General features: G+C 37.7%; 1 protein-coding gene across 2 annotated transcripts; it reads left to right on the forward strand.

The window, feature by feature from the left end:
- Positions 1–442: 442 nt before the first annotated feature.
- On the forward strand, positions 443–15831 carry Smp_047360.1 (ubx6(yeast)-related; the record flags this gene model as incomplete). Of its 2 annotated transcripts, XM_018795591.1 has the most annotated exons (10): positions 443–519; positions 568–655; positions 693–746; positions 785–819; positions 861–924; positions 959–1097; positions 2383–2567; positions 5287–5329; positions 10737–11034; positions 15785–15831. In XM_018795591.1, the coding sequence occupies exons 2-10, from the start codon at positions 603–605 to the stop codon at positions 15829–15831; spliced, it is 918 nt and encodes a 305-aa protein (XP_018649890.1). In that variant the 5' UTR covers positions 443–519; positions 568–602. The 2 variants fall into 2 exon arrangements, with proteins under 2 accessions (XP_018649890.1, XP_018649889.1); XM_018795592.1 differs by having other exon boundaries at positions 443–655; positions 864–924.
- Positions 15832–22163: the final 6332 nt, after the last annotated feature.

The following is a 22163-nucleotide window of genomic DNA, read 5'->3' on the forward strand; positions in this document are numbered from 1 at the left end:
AGTATACTTCACACTTCTGGACATCCCCTTAAACATCTGCTTAAGCCCCATCCTAATACAAACCCAAGGGGTAACACCCAGGAACTATAGACCCAACATAGCAGAACAGACTGTAGATACAACCTCTACTCCTTAAGAGTTGTCAAGTGCTGGAGTTCTCTGACAACTGAGCTAGTCCAAGCGACTTCCCAGGAGTCCTTTAAGAAGAAATTTGACCTATTCTTAAGGACTAAGCATAACATCTTATTATGATTTACCAATTTCTTTTCTTCCCTCTATTATCGTTAATATACCTAGGTTCCTGCTTGCAGGTATTGGCGATCCACTGATTCTAGATACAGAATCCCGTTAAGCGAAAGCTTCTTTTATTCCGTCCACAGCCATTTGAACCATTTGAAACCGTTTTGTTGGGTATTGGACCCAAGGTCGTTGAGGTGAGTTTGATCATCTGTTCCACAGCATCTCGTAGCGTAAATCCAAGTTGCTAAGACGTTTCGGTTCTTAGAAATATATTGCAAGGTTCTAATATCGCTTCAATATCTTATACATGTCATTCTCACTTGTTAGAATTTTTTTATTGGACGTCAGTTACATCCTCCTCAATGTCGTCGGTATTGGAACAGCTGATGGAGATGGGCTTCACACAAGCTAAAGCGTTTGTCTGATTTCTTAACCATACTAATTTTATTCAGGGAAAAAGCTTTGAAGTTTTCTGGCAATAAAGGCTTAGAGGAGGCCATGGAGTGGTGGGTATTCTCGATTCATCTAAGCCATTATTTTTCAGGATTGTAGATAATGATAGTGGTGATGAGGAGAAAGGTACTATTTATTTAATAGGCTGTATAAGTGCTTTCAATAAGAAGGGATTAACGGGGCCAGGGAAGCTGAGACGACAGACTTACCATTATCTTACAAATGTGATGAGTAGCTTTCATATTACTTTCTAATTTTATTTTAGTTGCGATAAGTGTCTCAGAAATGAAGATGAAGTTCAGGTGCATAGTGCTCGTACAGGACACGTCAATTACTCACAGTGCTCAGATGCAGTCTCATCACTGACAGAAGATGAACGTAGGGAACAAATGGAAAAACTTCAGGTTTCTGTTTGAGTGTAGACTTCTTTATTTCTAGTTTCTATGCCGTAAATGGCTTTTTCCAAAAATAGTTTATCACTCACTTTAGTGTGGATATGTTAATGGTACGGGATTTAGCCTTTTTCATAGTTGCTATGAATAGTTCATTTAATAACTTCAATCTCTTATTACATTCGACTGATTTTTGATTATGAATGTCCACTCTAGTCCGTATCTGAATATACAGTTAACGATGCTATATATGTTTTCAGGGATATGGGAAGTTCTGCATCTGGATCTAATTCCGAGAGAAAATTGCGACTATTCATAGTATAGCATTAAAAGGTCGAGAAAAATCAACTTATTCTAGTTCACTCATTTTTCGGAACGGTTTTGTTCTAAATGACTAATGCTCTTTTATTCTGCATATTATTTTAACTTGTTTCTCTTATTTAACAGTTCTCTGGTTCTACTGAAACAATTATCTTCATTACCTTTGTTTCTAATTTCCCCTTATTGTACTGACATTAATTGTAACCATTAGTCCATTTTTCTTTTGTCCCACGTTGTTTTCCGTTTCCGTATAGCTCGTTTGTTTATAGGTAATAACTAGTGTTCAGCTGATAAGATTGATTAAAACATCTCTTTATTTGTCCTGTTATCGGTTACTACAGTTATTGAAGTAGGTTCAACTGTGTCGTTAGAAGTAATTATATCTTGCAATATTTAATGAGTATCTGGTTTTTTCTCCTTTCCAACCATTTTCTTATAACCCAGTACTTTTTTTCTAATTGGTTATGTTTATTGAGATAATTATCAATCAGACATGAAGTATATTCACTTTTACCTTTGTAGCTCATTCTTCCTTTGCCTAGGTTTATGAATTTTACGTAACCCGATCGTAAATGGCAAACATCATAATGAAAAGTGTACTCGTATATCCGAATGATAGAAATGCCTTCATCAGGAAAAACCCCTAATATCAGTTTGCTACTTTCATCAGGCCAACTTTGACGTTTTTATCACAAACAAATGTCACTCGATTTCCTACCAATCGCTGGACAATAGTGGATAGCTCCCTCCGCTAAGCTACATAAACTCATAACATTAATAACAAGAAAATGAGTTTCTGGTTAAAGCAACGAGTCTTTAGTCAACAGGTTCTACTAATGTCATACAACTAGTCGAATAAGTGTGATTGGACTGTCATGTTAATTTGCTGTTATTTTATAGTATATATAAAAAAACTCCATGAATAAGTAGTATGATGTTCATACTTGTTGCATTTTAAGTATGTATATATTGATAGGAACTCCTACGGGCCAAGAAAACCGAAAGAGAAGAGCAAGAGAAACAGGAAGAGATTGAGCGTGAAAAGAAAAGACGTCAACAATCCAAGACGCTAAGTTCAGCTAAAGCGAAATTTGAAGAAGATGAAATACGTCGTTTAGTCGAACAAAAAAAGCGTGAAAAAGAGGAGGACCGAGCTTATCTGTAGGTAGAATTTGATTTGAGTTAATTATTTGCCTTTATTTTGCACTACTGATTTCGCCCTGTATATTATACATTGAGAATACTTTTATGTCTGTGCACGAGACTTCACATTACCTGGTGCTTGTTTATAATGAGTAGTGTATATGTTGATTATTCTCTTTTATGGATTGTGTTGATTTCATCATTGAGGTTTTAGGGATAGCTTACTGATTAAAGTATTGGACTTCCAACCGATGGTTTTTGAGTCAAAACCCTGCTTTGGTTACTTCAAGTTATGCTGGCAGGTATTATCGCAAGCACACAAAACGTGTTCCCCATTACCGAGTATATTAGCGCCTAATCGCACACTAATTCGCATCAAATTATGATTTGAAAGATAAAGGTTGATTTAGTTAATTATTTTTCTCAGTTCCATCAAAACTAAATTATATTAAATCTAAAAATAAACATACATCATACATTGGAAAATGTAAAAGATGGTAGTTTTGTATGCATTCAATTAGTTTGAATGGTAGGGGGATCACATAACAGATTTGCGGAAGGTTAATTAATTTTTAAGTAATGAGCATTCTCAGCGCAAGTAAATCTTTTTTGGTAGCGTTGTATTCTCTAAGCCGAATGGTTTAATTACACAGCTTTGGTTGCTGTTTTAGACATCATCAACCCTTATTTGATGTAGAAATTATCGTTTTTCGGTCATTCTGCATGGGCAAAACCATGCCTTCTTGATGACCTTGTTTGTAATTGGTTATTTTCATAGGTCTTGTTATCTTCGTTTTTATGTGTCTTCGTTGTCTGTTTTCAGTAGGCCTCTTTGTAATGTTATCGACTGACTTTTTACGCATAAACTGATAAATTGGATCCATCTGAATATTTCTGTTAATTATGCATTGGCATGAACGCCATTCTTCGAGATTCATAGAATTTCTTTTGTTTGTAATTTTGACTCTTCTTGATCCGATTCATATCATCTGTATGCCTAAATATATGATGAAATATCACTTCGTTTAACCGTTAATCCGTGTACGTGTGTACACGAGTGGGAAAAGAGACCCAGTTTATTTGATATAGTTCTTACAATTAGTGCAGTTCGTTTGTTAGATGAAATAGGATTTCTCTTCTTTTAATATTATGTCTTTCAGTATACGTAAAGTGGAATGAAATGATCGTGTTGATTTTTGAGCTGTGTTGATTCTGAAAGGTCTCAATATATTTCTATTGGTTTCTAGCGTGTTTACTACATATAGTAGGCTCGTGATCCTGTGATAACACCTTAAGCCTCTGAGTTACTCCATCTCAAGGATCCTAAACAGGGGTTCACAATAGACAGAAAAGTGCCACTCCTGGACAACTTTATTTCATACCACAAACCGACCACCACTTTTCCCATCCCGTCCCATTGTCGGCAACCAGCGCACGATGTGGGGACCACTGAGATAACATACGTAACATGTTTTCAATCCAGATTTCGCAGGATTGACCCCACTAACACACTATACACCCAACGTTCTACAGCCGGACTAACACCGTTATGCCTCCAAAAATGGCTCAGATCGATATAAGCCTCTGTGATTTTTATTGTACGTAGACTGACCTCATCAGTCATGCAACTACTAACACTCACAACTATCCAGATATATGAACTTTTTGACTACTTCTAACAAACTGCAGGGAGTTAGTATTCGCACAGGCTCCTGCCAGTTTTTGCAGAATGTGCAAGGTACTTTCTATACTTACAGACACTTATAGTCAGATGATTTAGTACTATCTATATAGCTTGCGTATCACCACACGGTAGGGCAATATCATCCGCTTACTCAAGGCTAAGAAGTTTTTCTCGAGGTAGATTTACACTACCATTACCTGCTCCCATCAGAGTTGTTTCCTGAATGTTCAATGCGGAAAGTGAGGTGGAATGGTAACTGGGAAAATTACTGAATTGTAACAATGGATAGAGGTGGTCTTATGTTTTCATCTGCCTGAGGTGTTTGTACAGAACTTCCAACAGACAATCTCAGAGCACAGTCCTGTCCGACGAGTCAAAAGCATTCCCAACATAAAAAGCGTAACAATTGTTGGTCTATAATAAGTGTGACTGTGCTTTAAGATCTTGTGGAGCGTGAAGATATGATGCGTACATCATCGACCTGATCGAAGACCAGCCTACTCACAGGACAGTGGAGCAATGTTAGGAGACTCAATTTCATGGTGACTACTGATCAAATAGGTTCATACACCACTCTTTCCCTCAATATCCCTGACTCCATGTGTGTTGCTGCTTTGGAATCAGTGTTTTCCAACTCCATATGGGAATCCTCCATGTCCAATTTGCGTCAACAATACTCCCTCCGACTAAAGACAATGAGCCGGAATTTCTCAACCGCAGCCATAAGTATATGGCCGTCTGAGGATGTCAAGAGACAGAGAAAGTGGGCAGAATCTTCCCAGCTTCGGCTGTTCCAGGGCACCTGATGAAAAATTCTGTATGCAACATGAACTAAAAAAAAAGTATTTATCGCAAACCTTAATAACAAACTTAATTTACTAGGAAACTTCAGTGTTTATGATCGAATGAAATATGTTGGTGATTTCATTCTGTAATTACTTAAGCTGATGTAATGAGATACAAGTGAATTGTTCATTCAAGTTGAATAGAAATTGCATTATTCAACTTTTTATGATCGTGAATAAAATTTAACATCTCTTTTTATTTGTACAGGGCGAAATTGAAGGCTGAAATCGCTCAAGAACAAGAAGAAAAGGTTAGTCAATTTATTTGTTTCGTCTAAATCAAATCTAATCTTCGTGAAAAATCTAAATGTTTCTGTGTGAATCGATAAATTTATCACTTACTAGCAATGAAAACTCTCAAAGCTCATTCGAGACTGGAATACTAAACAGTGACGTATCTCAGTAAGCGCTTACTTACTTACTTACGCCTGTTACTCCCAATGGAGCATAGGCCGCCGACCAGCTTTCTCCAACCCACTCTGTCCTGGGCCTTCTTTTCTAGTTCTATCCAGTTCTTGTTCATTCTTCTCATGTCTGTCTCTATTTCTCGGCGTAATGTGTTCTTTGGTCTTCCTCTTCTCCTTTGACCTTCAGGATTCCATGTGAGGGCTTGTCTTGTGACGCAATTAGGTGATTTCCTCAAGGTGTGCCCAATCCACTTCCAGCGCTTCTCCCTGATTTCTTCCTCTGCTGGAATCCGGTTTGTTGTCTCCCACAGTAACTTGTTGCTGATAGTGTCTGGCCATCTGATCCGAAGTATCTTGCGTAGACAGCTGTTAATAAACACTTGTATCTTCTGGATAATGGCTTTCGTAGTTCTCTACGTCTCCACCCCATACAGTAGAACTGTCTTGACATTTGTATTGAAAATTCTAACCTTGGTGTTGGTTGACAATTGTTTTGAGCTCCAGATGTTTTTCAGTTGTAGGTATGCTGCTCTTGCTTTGCCGATCCGCGCCCTCACATCTGCATCTGATCCACCGTGTTCATCAATGATGCTGCCCAGATATGTAAAGGTTTCCACATCCTCCAAAGCTTCTCCGTCAAGTGTAATTCGATTGGTGCATGCCGCATTGTATAGGAGAGTCTTGCTTTTCTCTTTGTTTATTTTGAGACCTACTGCTGCTGAGGCTGCTGCTACACTGGTCGTTTTCTCCTGCATTTGTTGTTGCGTTTGTGATAGAAGAGCCAGATCATCCGCGAAGTCTAGATCGTCCAGCTGCATCATTCCTGTCCACTGTATTCCGTGCTTTCCTCCAGATGTTGACGTCTTCATGATCCAGTCGATCACCAGGAGAAATAGAAAGGGTGAGAGTAAGCAACTTTGCCTTACACCGGTCTTTACTTCAAACGAGTCAGTGAGTTGTCCTCCGTGGACGATTTGGCAGTTTAGTCCATCATAGGAGTTCCGTATGATATTGACTATCTTCTCAGGCACGCCGTAGTGTCGAAGAAGCCTCCATAGTGTCGTCCTGTCCACGCTATCAAATGCCTTCTCGTAGTCTATGAAGTTGATGTAGAGTGATGAATTCCATTCGATTGATTGTTCCACAATGATACGTAGAGTTGCGATTTGATCTGTGCACGATCTATCCTTACGAAATCCAGCTTGTTGATCTCGAAGTTGGGCGTCCACGGAATCCTTCATCCTGTTTAACAATACTCTGTTGAAGACTTTTCCTGGTATTGAGAGGAGAGTGATGCCCCTGTAGTTGTCGCACTTGCTGAGATCGCCTTTCTTTGGTATCTTGATGAGAAGTCCTTTTTTCCAGTCTACTGGTACTTGTTCTTCATCCCAAATCTTACTGAAGAGGATGTGGAGTATCTTGGCAGTTGCTGTTACATTTGCTTTTAGTGCCTCTGCTGGGATGTTGTCTGGTCCCGCTGCTTTGCCGCTCTTGATTTGTCTAATGGCCATACTGATCTCTTCAATTGTTGATGGGCCAACATCGATTGGGAGGTCCGTGGGTGCTGCTTCGATGTTGGGTGGGTTCAGTGGAGCTGGTCGATTCAAGAGTTCTTTGAAGTGTTCTACCCACCTGTTTCGTTGTTCTTCAATATCGGTGATTACTTTGCCTTCCTTGCTTTTCACTGGTCTTTCTGGCTTACGGTAATTTCCAGCAAGTTTCTTTGTTGTATCATACAGTTGTCTCATGTTTCCCTCTCTTGCAGCCTTTTCCGCTGTCATCGCTAAATCTTCCACATATTTACGTTTATCGGTTCTGATGCTCCTCTTCACTTGCTTGTTTGCCTCTGTGTATTCGGCTTGTGCCTTGGCTTTTTCCGCTCTTGTTCGGCTGATATTGATTGCTGCCTTCTTGTTCCTCCTTTCTTCAATTTTATCCAGTGTACCAACAGTGATCCATTCCTTGTGATGGTGCTTCTTTTGGCCCAGAACCTCCTGGCATGTTGAAACGATTGCCTCCTTGATACCTTTCCAGTTGCTCTCCATGGTAGTCCCCTCACCATTGAGTAGATCATGAAAGGCCTGGAACCTGTTGCTGAGGGTTATGTTGAATTTGTTGAGTTTGTCAGCATCTCGAAGAAAGGCCGTGTTAAACTTTTGTGATGTTTTCCGCGCCGTTGTCCAGTGCTTCTTGAGTTTTAGTTTCATCTTGGCGACCAGCAAATGATGATCGGATGCTATATCAGCTCCTCTTCTGGTTCTCACATCCTCCATCGTCCTCCTGAACTTTTTGTTGATGCAGATATGGTCGATTTGATTCTGTGTAGTGTGATCCGGTGAAATCCAAGTGGCTTTGTGTATGTTTTTGTGTGGGAATATGGTGCCACCTATGACCAGTTTATTGAAGGCACATAGGTTTGCAAATCTCTCACCATTTTCGTTCCTTTCTCCCAGTCCATGTTGTCCCATGACGTCTTCGTATCCAGTGTTGTCCTTTCCAACCTTGGCATTGAAATCTCCCATCAGAATGGTCAGGTTCTTGGTTGGGCACTTCTCGAAGATCGACTGCAGCCTATCGTAGAATTGGTCTTTAGCGTCTTCATCGTAGTCGTTGGTAGGCGCATAGCACTGGATGACGTTCATTGTAATGCCCTCTCTCTTTGTTTTGAAGGAGGCTTTGATGATCCTTGGTCCATGAGATTCCCATCCAATAAGTGCATTTTGTGCTTTTCTGGACAGCATCAATGCCACTCCTTGTGTATGTGTGGCATTTTCTTCTTCATGACCGGAGTATAACAGAAGTTCTCCTGAAGACAGTCGTTGTTGTCCAACCTGCGTCCAATGTGTTTCGCTGATTCCAAGCACCTCCAGGTTGTATTTTCTCATTTCTGCAGCAATTTGGAAGACTCTTCCGGTCTCCCACATTGTTCGGACATCCCATGTACCTATAAAAATTGTCGCTCTGGTTGTAAGAAGGTGCATCGGCCTCATGACTTCCGAAGGGACTCGGCTTTCATCATGAGACGTCATAATTATTCCTTCTACTCCCAGGGCAGAGTTTGAATGGTTTGAATGATTTTTTCTGGTTAGCGTTTTTTTAGCGAGTTGATTTTCTACGGGATGGGGTCGCTAACCCCATGCCCAACCCTCCTCCTTTACCCGGGCTTGGGACCGGCAGTAACCCCCAGAGGAGCTACAGGCGCATTACTTTTAAAATACTGAATGTTCACTTCTAAGGAGCTGAAGACTGAAAAAAAGTATTCGTTCATTCTTCTCGAGTTTTTCTTCGTTCACTGACTGGGTACTTTCTAAATGCTTATCTTTCGTGTAAATTGAAACATAGTGCTCAACTATATTTCGATTTTTGGGAATTTTTTAAAGTCGAGTTTTGTAGTACTTTATCACTACTGTTTTTCTCAGGACACGTGCGATACAGTTCAACTGAATAACATAACAACGAGGATTTAAATGAAAACAAACAAACACTGGACGTTTTTACTCACCTCAACTGCTGATAATATTTACTGTAGGGTTACATGAGTCCTTATAAAGTTATTTATAAAGATTTATTAATTAGAATGCATTCTTTATGAAATATCATTTCAGTGCTCACTGTAAGCTTTAAAATGACAAAAAACGTTTCGAGAGGAGTCGTTCATTTAACAGATTCTGAGAAATTTTTAAAGAGATAAAGCATTCCTCAATTACTTTATGTACCTGCACTCAAATACTTAAGGCTACTACGTGTCTATACGATTCGCTGCTTATTACCTAGCAGTCTAGGTTATAGATGGAGCGGATATGTGATTTTCATAAATAGTCTACTTCTTCATGCATTACATAGATTTCCTCAAAGCAACTACAAATCCATTAGTTTCGAAATTTCATCAAATTAGACTTATTACCTCTGCTATAAGGCTGAAATGGAGATTATTTAAGGTGAACTTTATTGAAGACTTTTTCAGTAATAAAATTAAAGGTTTGAAAAACTGCGTCGCTTTGGGTTATGATTTCAAATAGAATCCAGGACACATGTTAAGTCTTAATTGTGATACGTTAGCTGGGTGTATTTCAATCTCAGTATTCACGCCAAGATTCTAATCTAGTACACATCGCTCCAAACACGAATGGGTTATCTGTTAAGCTAAGAAGTCCAGATAACTAATACATAGTTCAATGGGGATGGGTTTTTATTTTCTCATTGTTGATATTAAAGACTGCAATCGGTCAAAAAAATGTAAATGAAAGCCAATATCAAGATATTCACTCAAAATACATATTTTAACAGAAACTGGTCAAATACGATCTTGAATGTCAGAAATGGAAAAATGCAAACTCTTATTAAAAGCTCCACTGAAGAATATTTAGGGTTCTCGTGACGTTCATTACTGTTAACGTTAAAGGCCATTTTGAATTTGTGCAGTTTTTTTGGTTATCAGGAATATTGTACTAAAAGTTGTCTACTAAATGTATGTTTGATTTGTACAATCTGGTGATGGACATTTAAAGTGTTGATATTATACCTCATCTTAGAAACCATTCAATCCTTTTCGGTCATTGCAAGTATTGTTTGATGATGATGATGATAACCTCAGTAGTCAAACTACTTGTCATGACGTATTTATATCCAACGATAATATACGAAACTGTCCACACCATATTATTCAGGAAATAGTTCGGCCGCGCTTCTCATAGTCTGTCTTAGTAGCTTAGATGAAACATAATTCTCTAAGTTATAAACATCTTACTATCGTGTCCTTTCCATTCACGTGGTGCAACAAATCATTCTTATATCCTTGTTGCAGCTCGATTACTACTTAGTGTTTTTATTTGTTTCTTTGTTACACGTCTTGTTGATCTCCTCTCTCCATGGACTGATTGAAAATGTGAAAACTTAGACTGATGCATATTTATACCATCTGTTTACATCTTTCTTGATTGCTTTTCATTTATTGTTACATCAATAAATTGTCTACTGATATAACGGTTCGGTTACTAATTAGGCTACCGAATATATCATAACTCAACGTTCTTATGTCGTTCATGGGTTGTTGAATAAAATTTAGTAAACGATAACTATGTTGTGTCCTAATTGTAATATATTTAAAGTAAACTTCTCTCTTTTTAAAAATATCCCCATATTAGTGACGAAATGTTTTTATAATCAGCCTAAACCTCACTTTTTATTCTAAGTAACAATCAGGTAAATGACGTTTACTGACCTAAAATTTTGTGTTGTAACTTTTATGCAGCGTGCACGTAAAGCTGGTGAATTACTAGCGACAACTCCATCAAATTCAACCTCTTTACCAACTACAGTGCCGAAAATAGATCCAACAATTTGCCGTCTACACATTCGTTTTCCATCTGGTCAATCAGTTAGAGGGGAATTCGGTGTCAATGAACCCTTAAGTGCAGTTGCATTATATGTTAGTCAAAATTGGCCTAATTCTTCAACTTTTATTGACCCACAATCTATTCGGTTGATGACTAGTTTTCCTAAACAAGAATTTACTAGTGAAGATATAAATAAATCTCTTCTGGATTTAGGTGAGTTTAAATATTTTTAATACTCTTCTATCATTCACAAATATCATATAAAATAATTATAATGACTACTACACAGATGGATAGTGGTATTCATGTTTAACTATATAAACAAATTGTCTTTTGATTTTTGAGTTATAAAGGCTTAGTATTTCTCATGGAATTGATCGATTCTTGGCAGTAAATTTTTTCTTAAAATACCAAACCTGATGCCAAATGCAGCATGCAGGTAAGGTTATTTAAAAGACCTCAAATATAATCAAATGTACATTCTAGATTACATTACTACCCATTACCGGATAACGGAATAGACATTCATGAAATAGTTAAAGAGTAGATCTAATCATGAAGAATTTTGTATTACAGTCAAACTAGACGTATCTAATGGACCTAATAAAGTAGGACTAATGGTGTTAGACAGACACACACCCCTTTAATTTAACTCTTTAAGTGTTAAAAAAGACATTACTTTTTATGTAGACCAGTTATATTTTTTTATCTAACTGTAATGTATTGCGAAAGATATTTTTCATATGACTGTATCATGTAAATTATTACTTAACTGTTCTCTAACATGTGTGCCCACTATATATCATAGTACTAACTAGAATCTAAACTTGGTTGCTAGGCCATTGACCACGGTATAGACCCATCTAGGTGTATATTGGAGATCTAAGAGTACCAAACATTTTCTCTTGTGCATTTATAGCGGACTTATGACCATCATTCAGCGTTTTTAGCCATACCATAATGTACATAAAACTGACTGTATTTTAAAGCATCGAAAGAGTAAGGTTGTTTATTTATTTATTTATTTGAACACATAAATATTGATACAAGAGGCACCAGATACATATGCACCACACAAAACAATGAGAATGGGAAAAGAAAAAGAAGGTTAGGTGCGTATAAGAAAAAAAAGAACAATAACAACCACAGATTAGTGTATGTTAGTGTAATAATAAGAATAATAATGGGGGAAACGGAAAGGTACAACCGAAAGAATTCTTTTAGTAAAGGGAGTTACAACCACTTTTTATGAAGAGTAAAAGAAGGTTACAACAGGGTTGTCACTGGCTTCTATTTTGAGCCATATCTGATAACGTCTCTAGCCACTGTGTTGCATCATCTTTCGGACCTCAACCAGGGAGTCGGGAAGGACCAGCAGAAGCCAGCCCTTTCTTTCATGCCATGACACCATGTCACACACTGACCACCTCTCCGCTTTTTCCAACCAGTCCCAGCGTCGGCAAATAATGCATGACGAGGAATCCTCTGGGACGACATTCGTAGAACATGTCCAAGCCACCGAAGTCGATGTTTTAAGATGGTGACACCAATTGAATTATCGTCTCTGCGCCCGAACATATGATGCCGAACCTCTGCATTACTAATATGGTGTTGCCACTGGATGTCAGCAATCTTTCGGAGACAACGATGATCAAACACAGAGACGTCTAACATCCTCAACTCGGAAAGGCCAGGTTTCACAAGCATAGAGCAAAACTGCTCTCACCGACGCGTTGTAGGTCCGACCTTTTACAGTCAGACTTACATCACAAAGGCTCCAAAGATGGCCCAGGTTGGCATAAGCCTCTCTGGCTTTCACTATACGTGATCTCATCACTCACTCTACCTCCAGCACTTATGCAGCTACCTAGATACACGAACTCTTCGACTACTTCGATCTACTCACCAAGTGGGGTGAGTACAGGATTAGAATCCTGCCTGTCTTGTAGGAGTACTTTGCACTTGGAGGGTGCAAAGCACATACTATACTTGCGGACACTGATTGCCAACTGATTAAGTGCGGATTGCATGGCTTGGGCATTATCGCACAGTAAGACAATATCATCCGCATACTCAAGGTCGAGAAGTCTTTCTCCAAGCAACAAATGCACACTGCCATTACTTACATCCATCAGAGCTGTTTCCAGGATGTCATCGATGGCAAAGTTGAAGAGGAATGGTGAGATTAGGCAACTCTGCCTAACCCCACTGCTTGAATGGAACAATGGAGAAAGGTGGTTGTATGCTCTCTCTGCCTGAGGTGTTGGTATATAGGGCCTTTAAGATGTTAATAAACTTCCCAGGCACACCCTTCTTCAATAGACAATCCCAGAGAACAGTCCTGTCCAACGAATCGAAGGCAGTCCTGATATCAAGAAACACTACGATTATTGGCCTGTGACGTTGAAACACTCTCTAGCTCCCAGACCTTTGTAAACAATGTTGTCAGTTCCTTAACCAGAAAGTCACCACCATCTTTAAAAAGAGCTGGAGGTAAGTCATCTGGGCCTGAGAATTTGTAGCTCTTTAAGAGTTAGAGTTCCTTGCGGATTTCCGCCTCATTTGGTGGAGCAGTTGTCACCGGCCATGGACGGCAGGACAGTCTGATCGATGTTGCCGGAGCAGCAGGCCAGTTGAACTACCCTTCAAAGAATTCTGCCCATCGTCCAAGACGTCGATAGATGTTAGTGATTGGCATCCCGTTATCCTCACAGATTGTTTCACTCACACTAGACTTCTTGCTGCCAGTGACTCGGATGAGTTGGAAGAGCTTCCGGCAGTTACCAGATGCAGCTGCTGCTTCCAGCTCATTAGCACGCTCCGACCACCAGGCTTCTCGGTCCTTACACAAGCTTTGCCCAATTCCGTTGCGTAACAGCCTTCGTTTCTGGTCATACTCACGGTCACCTGGAGTAGACGGACGGGCTTCGATGAGTTGTAAGGAGCCTGAAGAAACCCAGTGCTTATAAGCGGGACGTTTCGCGAAGCCGCAAGCGACTTTACTCGCCATTTTCATGGCGTCGTGCAGTTGCAACCAATGCTCATATATACTTTTCGGTGGGATGGTAGCTAGCCTAGAAGCTAGCTTGGTTGCAACCAATTTGCTGATATCAATTCGTCTATGACGATCAGTTCCTTGGCCACTGAAAAGTAAGGTAAAGTAAGATTGGCTCAGACTAGTGCATGCCCAGAGTCTAGATAAGTACTCCGGAAAGAGCGGCAGTCTTGTACAGAACCACACCAGCGGTAGCTGATCGCGATGTGATCAATCTGAGTCCAGGCTTGAGATGCAGAGGGAGGACTGTGCCGGAAGTTAGTGCCAGCCAGAAACAGGTTGTGGTCTGTGCACAGTTGCAGTAGACAGTCCCTGTTATCTGTCCTGCGACCAACAAGTCCCCATAGGCCACCTAAACGACTCTCTTCTGTGCCTAGACGCCCGACCTGTGCATTCAAGTCTCCGGCTAGTACTACAATATCTGTCGAACGCACTTTCTGGAGGAGAACAGTTAATTGGTGTTCGAATTGATCCTTGATTGCATCCGGGCTGCAATCTGTCGGGGCATAGGCGATGACAAAAATGCATCGTTTCTCACGCCGACTTCTCAATTTGATGGAGCTTTCTAATCTAACAGCACATAACAGACTGTTAATGGGGATCCAATCGATTGGTGCTGCCTCAGCTCTTGCGCTTAGAGCGACACCAACGTCAGCAAGACCAGACGAAGATGCCACAGGTTCCCCGGATAAACGCATGTGAAACAAGCTTTTCGAGGTGACAGATGGAGAGCGAATTTGTAGTACTTCACTAGAGTCTTGAATACGGGTCTCGGATAGGCAACAAACGTCGATATTAAGACTTTCTAAAGACACAGCCAGCCCTATCTGTTGTCCGATCTGCATTAGTGTGCGAACGTTGAAGGAAGCCAGTTTGAATGGTGCACGTGGTTTCAGAAAAATTGTTTCAGTATTCGTATTCGGTGGAAGCATTCACTTTTGACCAGACAGTGACTCGAGATCGTTTAAATAGAACAGAGTTTTCACGATGGGCAAGTTGTTGTATAAGTTGAAAAATGGGAGTACATGAAGTGTGAATATAGGAAGATAAGTGACGTAGTATATATAAATAATGATAATAATAGTAATAATAATAAAACTGAGTGTTGTCAAGTGAATGTGAATTGTCTGAATTCTCATTGAAGTGAGCATAGTATCTTGTGAAGTGATTGTTATCTCATTAGATTTATTTACATTACTTGTAGCCAAATACATATCGTAGCACACTAAATATTGGACTAATGATATGTTGTTATTTGTATCCTCTTACTATTCCACAAGATGAAGTAGACAGTAGAAAAAAAAATTTGTTATTGAAGTTCTTTCAGTTAGCATATATTAAGAAATATGGATATCAATAGTGTTTTGTGGAGGTTGTAGAATTTAAATGGTTTTAAATAACGAACTGATCGTAAATGGAATACCATTAAAAACCAGAAAGTACTGTACAGCATCCACTGCATCACTGCAGGGAATCGAACTTGGAAATAAACCTCTAGATCACTAAGCCGGCCTCCACTGGTATACTTGTCTAACTTTGATCAATTCACGATATTCTGCAACGATCTTCCATTGTTTGAGGTGGATAACCTTCTGAAACCGAAAAAGGCTGAACTACGCTGATTACGGCTTCTCATTTAAATTCCAGAAATCGCATCTTAAAGCTAGCCACTAACGTGTACATGATTATTGTTAGTATGGGTTGGGAAGTTTGTGGAAATTGTAGGATTTTCAGTGTCTGCTGGTTTTCAATGGTGGTCTGTCTAAGATCAGTTCGTGATTTGAAACTATTAAAATATGGGTATGTTGTAATTTCGGGTTTCAATCATTTTTTTTAATGATAACATCAACATTCTACTATGGAATATTGAATCAGTAATATTATTCTCTTTTGTTTCTTATTGTTTAGGCCTGTGTCCATCTGCAGTTATAATGGTTCGACAAATAACCCAATAAATACAATTTCATTTTATTCCAACCTTTTGTTTATATATATATATATATATATATATATATATACTTGTACTCATAGTCACTTTTGGATAGACCTATTTTGATAATTAAAAATGGAAACCATTTTATGTGAAGCTAACATTTTTGAACATTCATTTGTTTTTTATTTCATTTTTTTTCCTGTTAAACTGGTTTATATCTGTACTCGTCTAATCGTGAGAGACAGAATGCTATGACTGGTTGTTGTTGTTGTCGTCATTTTTTGGAATGTTTTCTTCTTTGCATGTAAAGTGAAAAGCTAACATATGCTTCTAATAGTAATAATTAAATAGTAATTATCGTAATATAAATCACACTTTATCGGTAATTAGGTAATTAAAGGTGACAGATTTGAATGAGGCTTAGTGATTAAGGTATTTAACTGTCAGTCACTAAGTCACATTCGAACTCCTCCCACCTACTCCGATATGGGTAATCGGTCAGCATAGTTAGCCCTCATACTTAGAGTGTAGCTCATAGTCGAATACCTGGTGAATGAATCTCTTTATTTTTGTTTCTCGTATTTGATCCTATTTCCCACCTCCTACGTCTCATCCTATCAGCTTTCGTTTTCTGTGCAGGTTTGAGCCTTGATGGCTAACATCGATACACACTTGTACTAGGTTCTACATTATCTATGATGAACTGATTGATTCAAAATGGGATGGGACTTATCCCTACTTGGTCTTCTGTTATTTGTAACTATAATAGTCTTTGACATTACTGAAAAGGGAATATACTAATTGACCTCAAAATCATTTTTGTAAATCTTTCCCCTAACTAACAATATCTATTTACATAGTTATACCATATTGGATAACTACAAGGTTCGGGATGTAAGATTTTGATGGTCGTTTAGTAATATGACCAATTCAATGTGGATGGTTTTTAATTATCTTAAACCGTATAAGATTTCTGTCTTACCGTGAGCAAACTTTTATATAAAATTTTATTTCGTTTCGATCTCAGAAGTCTTCATATGCCGTCTTCATCGAACGCAGGTTTACCCACATCTTTCATTCCTATGTAGTGTGTTGTATAGCTGTGAAGTAAAATAAAGGAGACTGCCTCATAATGCACTAAATTTTGATAAACCGTCGTGCATCTCTGGTACCAAAGTCAACGTAGATTGGCAAGTGCCAAAATAACAATTTACATATATCGAAATTCCAGTAGCTTAGGGTCGATTATTGTGTACTAATTATTTCTGCATCATCCTATCTCTTATAGAGTTGCAAAACGCAGAAAAATTCTCCGAAAACTTTTCGGAATGTTTAGCAAACAGAAGTGTATTGTTTAGGTACTCTTTTTCGACCGTGAGTCAGCTAATCTAGGAAAAGTTTGGATCAAACAAAGTCACATTTGTCGGTATGTTTGCATATATGGGACTAAATATTATGTTTGGTAGTAAAGTGGTTATTCTCGTTTTCCCTGTCATGCTCCATCAAAATTCTCGTCAGTAAGAAAGAGACGCTATTTTGGGTAAAGCAATATGATTAGTTCAGGACATCGTTTATTGCTTTTGTATTTGAGGATCTGACAAAGGGTAAAAATATTCTTCAATCCAGACGTTAAAACTTAATGTTTTTAAGGGTTTTATTGTTCTTAACTTCACTTATGTATCCAATGGTTATGAACGGTTGGGTTTTTTTAACCATCGGTTATACTGATCTGTGTATGATGGTTTCTGCTCTTTCTCATGAAGTGAAGGGATTGACTTATTATGATATATCCGAACGAAGAATAAATGAATAGTAACTTAGGACGGTATAACACATATCAACAGTTTATAAACTATGGAAAAACCTACTAGCAAGAGATTACAATAATTTGAATATTTAATTAATGAAGAATAAAAATATAGTGCGCATCCACGATCCCGCCTCGCGAGACTCGAACCCATGACCTGTCGGTCTCGTGCACGAACGCCTAACCTTTATACCACTGAGCTGGCATCCAACAGTGCTAATGTCTAACTTCAACTAATCCACAAAATTGGGCGACACATCCACCATTGTCTTCAGTGAGTTACTATCTCACAACAGACTTGGTTGAACTTCACTTGTCACTGCTTCTCACTAGAACTTCAGGAAATACCTCTTAAAGCCAGTCACTAGCGAGCATATGTTGATTGATATTAGAAGGTGGTCTAGCTTCAATTGACTCATGGTCTCAACTAATAAAAATTACTATAATATCCACAAAACCCCTCCTGATATCAATAAAAATATAAATAATAACTTCCAGTAGGATAGTTTTGGAAGTTCAAATTCCCGAATACACGTCTCGTGCCAATTCTTTAGAAAATCTTAACAATATATTGTTTTTCGGTTAGATATACCATGTACAATTAGTAGAAGATATTTTGTAAACTTAGATTAATTGATTATTGACCGATAATCAATTTTATGTTGTCTAATCTCGGGTTGGTCGAATTTTATCAATCAAATTATGGTCACTAAACTAAATTAACATCATGTTATTGTGCTCCTGTTAAGATTTCATTTAGATTATTATCAGCGGTTGTTTTATCTACCTGTTTAATGTTAAAATAGAATTTATTCTGTTATAGATCTTTTAATCTTAACTTATCATTGACACTAATCATAAGTCTACCATAATGGTCCAGTTTATGCTCATATCTTTAATGTTACTTACATGAACTGATCAACATCTATATCTGTTATGTCCTGATAACAATAGTGAATGGTAACTTTAGGATCCATTTATGGATCAATATTGTGCATATATTTTTTATCGTATAATCGATAAATAACTAACCTATTTATATTCATGTTCCCCTTATTATAAGCTTTATTTTGACCTATAGACTATTATTATACGATTTACCGTTCTTGAGTTATCCCTAGTCTATTAATTGCTGCCTCCCACATTCACAGCCACATTTGGCTAAATCTTGTACAAATGTTAGTTTTTATTTTATTGATACAATGTGGTCAGTCTGCTTGCTATATAAACTCTATGTTTGAAAATAATGATTCATACAACAGAGGCTGGTATTGGTTTTCTGGACTTAACTGGCTGGGATAGGCTGATAGCAGGACCGATACGTACTCTGGACTGCTCGTATGATTTCCATGTGTCACTGTTCTAATCGGTAATCGGCTGCTCTCTGATTGGCGGTCTTATCACGTACATACATTAACTGGGCATCCACTCGGCCACAAGTTACAACAATATCTGTGGTGTCAGAGCGAATAATGAAGAAAGTATAGTTCTTGGAGATAATTTACGGATTATTGTCATTTGTATTTTGATTGTTTAGTTAGCAGATAACTGTATTATTGTGTTTCTATATTTTCTTTATTTTAAAATTCCAGTGAACCTACTAATTGTTGTTATACGTTTTACTCATGGTATGACCCTATGAAAAGTATGATTTCTTAATTCGAGTGCTCTGTAGTTCGATAATTCATGTATACAAGCCAATAAGTGTTAAAAATAAGTTCTGGGCTACCTGTTCCTACTACTTAGATATTTCAAGAAGTTATCTAGTTTTGTTTGTTTCAATACATCATTATGGCTATTAATGGCATAACCTATTCAAGTGCGCTTCTGAAAAGTGTACAAATTTTCTCTTTACAAGTTACAAAGGCCCAATCAGATATCGTGGTTGCTGGCAATATGCAGTGTGAAGAATGTACATTATTTAGATGTTGATTGACTAGACTTCTAACTGGCGATCATTCAATATTTGTCGTCAGGATCGATCACGAAATAAGAAACGAAAACTTGTTGAGATTCATTGTGCCGAGAATTCTATATTGTACCAAAGTATAATATTGAATAAAGCTAATGATAAAAATAATAATAAAGTATGATAATAGGAGTTTGGCTTCTGTCTTTTACTCTCGGGCTCAAGGCTGGGGATAAAAGAAGGCATGTGTATCGCCGGACAAATAAGAGTTAAGTTTAAGTTACCTCAAGATTAATCGTACCGGTCGGAACGTATCATTAGTTAAAGCTAAAGATATAGAATGTAGGCGTTATAGCACACGTACTGTTTTAAAAAATTGTCGGGATTCGGAATAGCGAATCTTGTAAACAATATAGCTTAATGTCTCAGACAATTTTATTTCTAAATGAATGAAATGTGATGAAGCGTTACTAAAAGAAGGTATTAAGATATGGTGACTTCCATTGATGTAGAGTAGTAAATAAGTACATCGGAAAAAACGCAGTCCATAAGTGGTAACATCTATTTACTGATTTATCTACAACGTATATCATCATTCATTATTTCATTAAATTGGTTTGTATTCTAAATTGTATAGTACATCCCAGAAAAATTGATACTTATTTAATCAGATACTGTGTTGAATATAGAACTAAATTTCCTTGAACACAGGTTATTGAACGATATAAATTCACGTATTACCTTAATTAATTATTTCTTAACACATAAAACGAATATGGTTATAGGTAAATCACTTCAAAAGAACATTTTAAATACTGATTAATAGGCAGCATATTTGATAAAAGAAAACTCCTCCTGGAGCCCCTCTGGGGCTACTGCCGTTCGCATGCCCAGATACAGTAGGAGGGTTGGGCATGGGGTTAGCGACCCCATCCCGTAGAAAACTAACTCAATAAAAAAACGCTAACCAGAAAAATAATTCAAACCATTTAAACTCTGCACTGGAAGTTAGAAGGTATTCATTTAGAAGAGTTATGACTGCTAATAAAGAAAGCTAATTTCCTCCGGAAGTCACGAGGCTGATGCCCCTTCTGACAGCCAGAGCAGCCATTCATTTAGGAGAAGCTTTAGAGGATGTAAGAACCTATACAAGTCTGGGCAGCATCATTGATGAACACGGTGGATCTGAAGCAGCTGTGAAGACGCGGATCAGCAAAGCAAGAGCAGCATATTTACAACTGAAGAACATCTGGAACTCAAAACAATTGTCAACCAACGGCAAGTCAGAAATTTCAATACAAATGTCAAGAGAGTTCTATCGTATGGGACGCGAACCTGGAGAACTACGAAAATCATCATCCAGAAGATACAAGTGTTTATTAACAGTTGTCTACGCAAAATAATTCGGCCCCGTTGGCCGGACACTATCAGCAACATTCTACTGTGGGAGACAACAAACCCGATTCCATCTGAGAAAGAAACTCTGGAAGTGGATAGGACACACATTGAGGAAAGCAGCCAACTGAGTCACAAGACAAGCCCTCACATGGAATCCTGAAGGTCAAAGGAGAAGAAGAAGACCAAAGAACATATTACACCGAGAAATGGAGACAGACATAATAAGAATGAACAACAATTGAATAGATCTAAAAAGGAAGGGCCAGGACAATGAAGGTTAAAGAATGCTGGTCAAAGGTCTATGATCCATTAGAAGTAACAGGCATAAGTAAAGTAATGATATTTAATAGAAACCTTTTTTTCAACAAAAAAAAATAACGATAATAAAAATCTCGCAGTTTATCTAATTTTTTTCAAAAATAAAGTAAGGAAAAAAAACAATCAATCACAACTAAATAAATTCTGAATAAAAATGTGATTTGATTCATTTTGACAAATAGATAAGTATTTTCATATTAGATAACTATTCATGGCATATTTACAGAATGAAAGATTATTTCCGATATATATTCTATCTATTTTTCCTTTTGGGTATTTCATGGAGAAAAATCCGAGATTATGATAAGTCTATCCTGTTATATATATACATATAGTGCACATTTGACAGTTGATATATCTTGAATGAAATAATAATGAATGTAATGTATAAATGCATTGAATTCGTTACTTTAAAAGATAAAGTATAAATATAGCCTAGTTTATTTAAACATAGTGTTGGTAAAATGATTTTCTTCTTTCAGATATCATGATTTTCCTTTTGTTAATGATTAACAGTACAATCAGTCAGTCAGCTACAACGTAGGATCAGGCACATATATGCATAGGTCCCAGTTGCCATACCTCGTTAGCACAACAGGATGAACACCAGAATTACTTAATTTAGAGGTGATAGTGTAGTGAACAGAACATGACTGGGGACAATAGAATGTATTTAAGCAAGAATTACAGACTATCTCAGTAAATTTTGAAAACCATACAAAGGACGGTTAATTTGCAAATTAACAACCAATAGTCTCGATCTTTACTGTTTCTTCTTTAATTCCATTGTTCGTGCATTTTCCTACCGATTGCGCTTCGTTTCAGTTCTTTCCTCATCGGTCTTCTGCCAAAATACATTCTATGTCTGACCAACACCATATACTACTTATATGGATATAAGTAGACCACACCACAGTAGTAT

The sequence above is a fragment of the Schistosoma mansoni genome, chromosome 2, assembly GCF_000237925.1.
Source record: "Schistosoma mansoni strain Puerto Rico chromosome 2, complete genome".
Classification (NCBI taxonomy): Eukaryota; Metazoa; Platyhelminthes; class Trematoda; order Strigeidida; family Schistosomatidae; genus Schistosoma; species Schistosoma mansoni.